Source organism: Rhinopithecus bieti, unplaced genomic scaffold (genome assembly GCF_001698545.2).
Source record: "Rhinopithecus bieti isolate Rb0 unplaced genomic scaffold, ASM169854v2 scaffold_26131, whole genome shotgun sequence".
In the NCBI taxonomy this organism is placed as follows: Eukaryota; Metazoa; Chordata; class Mammalia; order Primates; family Cercopithecidae; genus Rhinopithecus; species Rhinopithecus bieti.
In genome coordinates, this window is record NW_016812390.1 from 637,538 (window position 1) to 645,020 (window position 7,483).

The 7,483-nt window shown below is 52.3% G+C and overlaps 2 protein-coding genes across 3 annotated transcripts in view; both read right to left on the reverse strand.

Moving 5' to 3' along the window:
• Positions 1-1,960, reverse strand: part of SPMIP1 (sperm microtubule inner protein 1) — a 6,858-nt gene extending 4,898 nt beyond the window's left edge. For both annotated transcript variants that reach the window (XM_017896230.1, XM_017896229.1), the window contains exon 1: positions 1,070-1,960. In XM_017896230.1, the coding sequence (XP_017751719.1) occupies positions 1,070-1,490 (421 nt within the window). In that variant the 5' untranslated portion in view covers positions 1,491-1,960. The remainder of the gene's footprint in view (positions 1-1,069) is intronic.
• Positions 1,961-2,046: 86 nt separating this feature from the next.
• On the reverse strand, positions 2,047-5,042 carry ATP6V1F (ATPase H+ transporting V1 subunit F). The gene is made up of 2 exons (XM_017896228.1): positions 4,791-5,042; positions 2,047-2,528 (listed from the first exon to the last, which is right to left on the reverse strand). The coding sequence occupies exons 1-2, from the start codon at positions 4,946-4,948 to the stop codon at positions 2,327-2,329; spliced, it is 360 nt and encodes a 119-aa protein (XP_017751717.1). The 5' UTR covers positions 4,949-5,042; the 3' UTR covers positions 2,047-2,326.
• Positions 5,043-7,483: the final 2,441 nt, after the last annotated feature.

The window sequence follows — 7,483 nt, forward strand, 5'->3', positions numbered from 1 at the left end:
AAAAAAAAAAAAAAAAAAAAAAGAAAGAAAAAAAAGCACCTATATTCAAATGACCTCTGAATTTGCATCTTCAGCTCTGACTTCAATCCAGACTTACAGACACAGGTCACCCTACAGACACTTCAAGCATAACATAGCCAAACACACATGACTAAATAGGACCTGTTCATGCACACTCCAGCCCTGACCTCTCCCAGTCTTCCCTGTCATTGCGGCTTTAGCTAAACACCTGGGCGATTGTTCTCTCTTCCCCTTATTCTCACATTCTATCCATGGGTGAGTTCCACTGAGTCTTCCCCCAAACATCCTGAATTGATTTCAGCTCTATTGCTGATTCCTCAGGCCACTACCACAGGGTAACAAAATAGATGCCCAACTCACATGCCAGATTCTACCATTTCCCCTCAAAAGGCCACTGCCTACATACAGGTCAGAGTGACTTTTTTTTCTGAGATGGAGTCTTGCTCTGTCGCCCAGGCTGGAGTGCAGTGGCACGATCTCAGTTCACTGCAAGCTCCGCCTCCCGGGTCCACACCATTCCCCTGCCTCAGCCTCCCGAGTAGCTGGGAATACAGGCACCCGCCACCACGCCTGGCTAATTTTTTGTATTTTTAGTAGACATGGGGTTTCACCATGTTAGCCAGGATGGTCTCGATCTCCTGACCTCGTGATCCGCCTGCCTCAGCCTCCCAAAGTGCTGGGATTACAGGCGTGAGCCACCACACCCGGCCCAGGGTGACTTTTTAAAAGGTTCATCAGTGTCACTCTTGAAACCTGCTTAGACCACTCCATCAGCTTCCCTGCACACCAAAGAAAATCCAAACCCATCCTTATCATCTGGCTGTCAGACTCAGGTCCTCAGAAAGGCCTTTCCTGAAAATCCAATAAATAGCAGCACATGGCCGCTGCCTCCCTGCCCACCACCACTCCCTAGTTCTGTGGCACATGTTGACACTTCTTGGTCATCTCCTTGCTCTGTTTATGGTCTGGACCCTTCACTAGGATGCCCATTCCCTAGGACATGGCAAGTGCTCTGTCTTTGAGGTGATTTCCAAGAGGTTGGGCTCACCCAGCTGCCAGCCGTATGTGAAGCTGGTGGTGACGGGGAAGAGGTATCGCGTCTCTGGCAGGTCCAGTTTTCGAGTGTTGAGGTAGCGGTAGCGCCCCTGGAAGTCGTGGGAGATGCCTTCATACAGCAGGGCTCGGGTGACAGGTGGTACTGGGTACATTTCTGACTGAAAAGGAGCCTCTGGGACAGGGTTGGGCGCCTTGGAAGGGGCTGACTTGGGGGCGGGTGGGGGTGAGAGTGGGGCTTTGGGGTGCAGGGTGGGCAGTTTGAGGGGCAGGCGGGCTGCAGCCTTAGCCTTCTGCTTGGCCTTCACCATCGACCCATACTTGCGGTACCATTCACAGCGCAACATCTTTTCCCTCAGATATTCCTCCTTCCAGAAGTTCTGCCGTAACGTGTCTATGTTGAGCTGCCGTGACATGGTGGCCTGGGAAGGAGTGGCACCAGGGTGGCTGCAGCTGAGGGGTTAGCACAGCAAGCAGAGTACTTCTGATGGCAAGTGGCTGCCATGGCAGTCACCTAGCAACCATGCCTCACCTCACACAGGGCCAGGGTTCTACTTGCTGTGCCCACAGCAGACCCCATGAGCCTGGCTTCCTGAGGCAGCCTGGGGCCAGGGCCCACTGGCTAAGAGCCCTGCTCCCCAAACCTCCCGCAGGGCCCACGCGGGATCTGGCATCAGAGGCTCCAAGGTTTTGTGTGCTTTCTGCGTCTGTCCTTTGGGTCTGGCCCCCTTCCCAGCCCAATGCTGAGCAAGGTGGGGGAGGTGGGGGCTGGGCTCAAGCTTCCTCCCATTCCTTCCCAGACCAGAGCTGGTCTTCTCTGATCCAAGGACCAGTCCTTGAGTTCTGCCTCCCAGCACGATCCTCCTGGGCCAGCTCTTCTATGCCTGTCTTTGGCAGCACCTTTTCCATCCTTGCCAATTGAATCTGCCCCATGGCCTCACCCCACACATGTACTTTCCAGCACCCAGCCCGTTTGGAGAGAAGCAAGAATATGACTTTAATTTAACATCAACAATGACACTGTGTAAAAGCACAGGGAACAGGTAGTGGAGGGAGATGGTCAGGCTTCCTGTTTCTTAACCAGCTTTAACAGCAGAGCCCCAGCAACCTAGAAGTGCCTCACCTAGCCTCTTAATGGAGTGGGAATGGGCAGGGAATTGGAAATCAGAGGCTCAAAAAGTAAAGAAGGCTGATGGCAAGCCTGGGGAGAGGCCTGGAAACGAGCGAAGGGCTGAGGGCTGTGAGGAGTCCCCTAGCGCAGGTCTTCAGCAGTGAACATGCCCCTGGCCCTGCGCAGAATGGAGTCCTTGGCGGCGTCATATGGGTGCTCCTTGGAGGGGATCTCCAGGACAGCGGGGATGGAGTGCTGGTGGGCGTCCAGGGCATGCCGCACCATCTCTGCGATGTACTGGTTGATGAGGATGATGCCAATGTCATCCCGGTTTAGAAACTGCCTGTGGGGAGAGATGAGACAGGAGTCTAGGGCAGCACTGGGGGCTGCCTTCTCTCCTGCCTCCAAGTTGTTGGGTTGGGCAGTGGAGGGAAATGAGCATGACCCAGAGGGCACAGAGGACTAGGGGAAAGGCTGCCACGCTCAACCCTATGTCAACTCTACCAAGAATCAATTTCATCCCAAAGCGGAGGGTCATGCTGACTAGGGTTGGCTTCTGCAACGCTGCCCGGAATGCTTCCAAGTGAACTGGTAATGAAGATTAATTAGGGTGCACGCTGGTGTATTCAATATGCAGTGATGGTGTCAGAAAGGGGAAGGATAAGATTATATGTATACAGATCCCTTTTTATGTGCAGATACTGAAGGCTGGGTGCAATGGCTCATGCCTATAATCCCAGCGCTTTGGGAAGCCGAGGCGGGTAGATTGCTTGAACCCTACAATTTGAGACCAGAATGGGCCACATAGTGAGACCCCCATCTCTACAAAAAAAAAGAAAAAAAAATGTGTACATATATACAAAAAATTGGCTGGATGTGGCGACATGTGCCAGCTGCTTGGGAAACTGTAGTCCCAGCTACTTGGGAGGCTGAGGTGGGAGAATCACTTGAGCCTGGGAAGTCGAGGCCACAGTGAGCTGTGATCACGCCACTGCACTCCAGCCTGGGTGACAGGAGTGAGACCCTGTCTCAGAAAAAAAAAAAAAAAAAAAGGACACATTAACTTTTAGAAAGAAAACAAATTAATTTAAAAATAGGGCTGATGAGACCACTGAAGGCCTCAAGGTCTATGCTGATGAGGGTGGTGGAGGGGTCAGAGGGAAAGTCTGGCATGAACCAAGATCACAAGCTAGGAAGAAGACACTCTGATGAAGGAATCATACTTTCTGCCCAAAAAGAACCTGGCCTTGTGATCCTCTCTCCTGTGATCACCCACCCATTCATTCGTTTATTTGATTTTTTTGAGACAGGGTCTCCCTCTGTCACCCAGGCTGGAGTGCAGCGGTGGATCTCGGCTCACTGCAACTTCCGCCTCCCAGGTTCAAGCAGTTTTCCTTCCTCAGCCTCCTGATTTGCTGGGATTACAGGCACCCTCCACAATGCCTGGCTAATTTTTGCATTTTTAGTAGAAATGGGGTTTCACCATATTGGTCAGGCTGGTTTCGAACTCCAACCAGCCTGGCGGGTGGAACTCAGGTGATCCACCCGCCTCGGCCTCCAGAAGTGTTGGGATCACAGGCATGAGCCACCGCGCCCAGACTCATTCATTTATTTACTAGTTAAAAATTATTTACTGAGCACCCACCCCCCGCCAGTCACTGGGTTAGATTTGATCTCTGAGGTCCCTTTTGATTGGAAACATAAAAAATTCTTGAAGTAAAATTTGTCCTTCTCCCACGGTAACTTGGGTCACTTTACCAGACAGCTTAGAGATCGGCAGGTAACAGCCTACCAGGTCAGGAACTACCTAATACATCAGGCAGCAGGAACCAGTCTCAGCCAGCAGCCCTGGGCTGGACTGTTTTGGGGGAAACAGGTGAGTGGTTTATTCCTGAGACTTAGTACAGCGAACCTGAAGAAGGGGTGAGGGATAGAATAGGAAGCTGTTGTTCTCAATTCCAGTCACCAGGACCCCGGTGGATTAAAGGCATGCCTGCGCCCACACTCTGACCTAAGGCAGGAGCGAGGGCTTGAGTGCAAGGTCTTAGCAGAAGGCTCTCACAGTCCTGACATTTTCTGCCTACTGTGCTCAAGACCAAAGGGAAATTCCGAGGCCGACTGAGGAGAGCTGTAGAGAGTGTGTACCTGGCTTACCAAAGGTAGAAAGGGTTAGGATTAGGTTCAAATTCCAGCTCTGCCTCTGCCCACTTGTAACTTTAGTGTGTGCCTTAACCTCTCCGAGCTTTAGTTTTCTCACCTGTAAGTAGGACAAAATCATCCCTGCCTTACAGGACGATGGTGAGCCTGTAAAGGAGGGGAAAGCAGAACAAAGTCCGAGCCTACTGCCTAGCCCGTCACGAGCTCTGTTCCCCTTCTTTCCTGACACACGATCATGTGAGGTGGGGAGCTCGTGGACCTGATACAGCGTCGGTGCCACCCATCCCCAAATGGGAACTTGGGGCGCGGAGATGGGCGGGCGGACTTTCAGGACCGTCCCCTAACCCCCGTCCGGGCCTCACGCCTCGGTCCCCGGGCCGCCTCCACCCTCGCCCCGCACTCCACTAGGCAGCACAAGGGCCCGTTCAGGCCTCGCGCGCTACCGTACCGGAAAGTGTCTTCGATCTCATTGATGGTTGTATCCTTCTCCACCACCAGGAAATTGGGGTGGCGGTTCTTGTTAAGCTCCCCTATGCCGCCCAGCAGGAAACCAGTCACCGTGTCCTCGTCTCCGATCACTGCGATGAGCTTCCCCCTCCCCGCCATCCCCGCAGCCGGGCAGAGCTCACCCGAGAGCACCAAAAGCCACTGAATCCCCGCCTCCGCCGTACGGCTCTCCGTCGGCCCCACCCCTCCTTCGGGCATGCGCAGTTCTCCGAGCCGCATTCCCGGACATGCGCATGAACAGCAACACGGCCTCCATGTGAATACGCCTGCGCCATAAAGACAGGCCCGAAGCAGGGGACTACGATTCCTAGAAGGGTGCGCGGCACCACGTCCTTCGTGGGCATTCATTCGTTCATTCACTCCTTCCTTGGTTCATTCGTTCAACAAGCGATTTGAACCTGGCGCTCTTTAGACGCCGAGATCCCAGAGAAGAGATGCAGTTACTGATCTCATCGGCAGGGTCTGGGTCTTTATCGTGTATGTATGTACCTATGACACATATTTTTTTTTTTTTTTTTTTTGAGACGGAGTCTCGCTCTGTCGCCCAGGCTGGAGTGCAGTGGCGGGATCTCAGCTCACTGCAAGCTCCGCCTCCCGGGTTCACGCCATTCTCCTGCCTCAGCCTCCCGAGTAGCTGGGACTACAGGCGCCCGCCAGGTCGTCCGGCTAGTTTTTTTGTATTTTAGTAGAGACGCGGTTTCACCATGTTAGCCAGGATGGTCTTGATCTCCTGACCTCGTGATCCCCCCGTCTCGGCCTCCCAAAGTGCTGGGATTACAGGCTTGAGCCACCGCGCCCGGCCCTTATGACACATATTTAACAAGTAATACGCATTTGTTCAATTAAAGGAATGCAGAAGTTAGTGATGATACTGTCTAGTGAGGTGGAAAGTCAGGGGAACAGGCGACTACAGAGCTGTGTGTTAATGGTTAGAATGTGAAAAGTATATGGAAGCACACATCCATGGTAACTAACCCATGGAGAGAGGGGGCATCCAAAGAACCCTTCCCCAAGAAGCTTGCTTCAGATCTAAGCTGAGACCTGAAGGACCTGCAGGATGAAGGGGATAGAAGTGAGGGCAAGACGGTGTTCTAGGCAGAGGAACATCATATGCAAAGGCGTACTGACTAGAGAGAGTAGGGCCTTCAAGGAAAGTTAAAGAATTGGTAAGGCCGGGCATGGTGGCTCACGCCACGCCTATAATCCCAGCACTTTGGGAGTCTTCCCCAATGGGGGAGGATTGCTTCAGGTCAGGAGTTGGAGACCAGCCTGGGCAACACAGTGAGACCCGGTCTCTACAAAAAATTTTAAAAATTAGCCAGGTAGGCCAGGTGCGGTGGCTCACTCCTGTAATCCCAGCACTTTGGGAGGCCGAGGCAGGTGGATCACCTGAGGTCAGGAGTTTGAAACCAGCCTGGCCAACATGGCGAAAACCTGTCTCTACTAAAAATACAAACAATTAGTTGGGCGTGGTTGTGGGTGCCTGTAGTCCCAGCTACTCGAGAGGCTAAGGCAGGAGAATTGCTTGAACCTGGGAAGTGAAGACTGCAGTGAGCCGAGATTGTGCCATTGCACTCCAACCTGGGCGACAGAGCGAGACTCTGTCTCAAAAAAAAAAAAAAAAAAAAAAAAAAAAAAAAAAAAAAAAAAAAAAAAATTAGCCAGGCGTGGTGGCGCATACTTATAGTTCCAGGTACTCGAGAGGCTGAGGCAGCAGGGCTTGCTCAGGAGTTCAAGGTTACAGTGAGCTATGATCAGGGCACTGCACTTGAGCCTGAGCAGCAGAACGAGACCCTGTCTGGGAAAAAAAAAAAAGGGATCTGCAGGCTAGGCACGGTGACTCACGCCTGTTATCCCAGCACTTTGGGAGGCTGAGGCGGATGGATCACCTGAGGTCAGGAGTGTGAGACCAGTCTGGCCAACATGGTGAAATCCCGTCTCCACTAAAAATACAAAAAAAATTAGCCCAGTGAGGTGGTGTGTGCCTGTAGTCCCAGGTACTTGGGAAGCTGAGGCAGGACAATTGCTTGAACCCGGGCAAGGAGGTTGTGGTGAGCTGACATGGCGCCACTGCGCTCCAGCCTGGGTGACAGAGCGAGACTCTTGTTTGAAAAAAAAAAAAAAAAGGATCTGGAAGTTATCCTGAGGACAGAGTTATCCTGAAGCCGCTGAGGGTTTTCAAGTAAGACAGTGCTATCACCAAACTTACGTTTTAGAGCTGTCACTCACTGTGACTGTGCTGTGAGCGGAGGCGAAATTGAGGGAGGAAAAAACAGATTGGGAGGCCATTGTGAGAGATAATGGTGGCCAGAACTCAGGTGGTGATAATGGGAAACACAGAGAAGTAGGTAGAGCCGAGAGATATTTAGATATTTAGGACAAAACTGATTTCAGAGTGGCGTGTTCGGGGAGTGAGGTAAAAGAGAGACCTAGGTGACTTCCAGGTTTCTGGCCTGTACAGCATGGATGGGAGTAACACTCCCGGGAAAGTGATCTGTGTGAGATGAGCAGGCTGAAGGGGAAGGGGCCACTCTTTCCTCCTCCCTTTTAATAAACCGGCACTCCTGGTGTCTGGTATGGGCCTTGTGAGTTTGGAGTGCTTGAGATGTGCAAGTGGTCTGGTCTGGCGATTGT

Excerpts from the sequence above, each read along its gene's own strand:
- ATP6V1F (XM_017896228.1), bottom strand. The coding sequence starts at position 4,948 with ATGGCGGGGAGGGGGAAGCTCATCGCAGTGATCGGAGACGAGGACACG. Across the intron at positions 2,529-4,790 it reads GAGATCGAAGACACTTTCCG|GCAGTTTCTAAACCGGGATG; the intron begins GTACGGTAGCGC and ends CTCTCCCCACAG.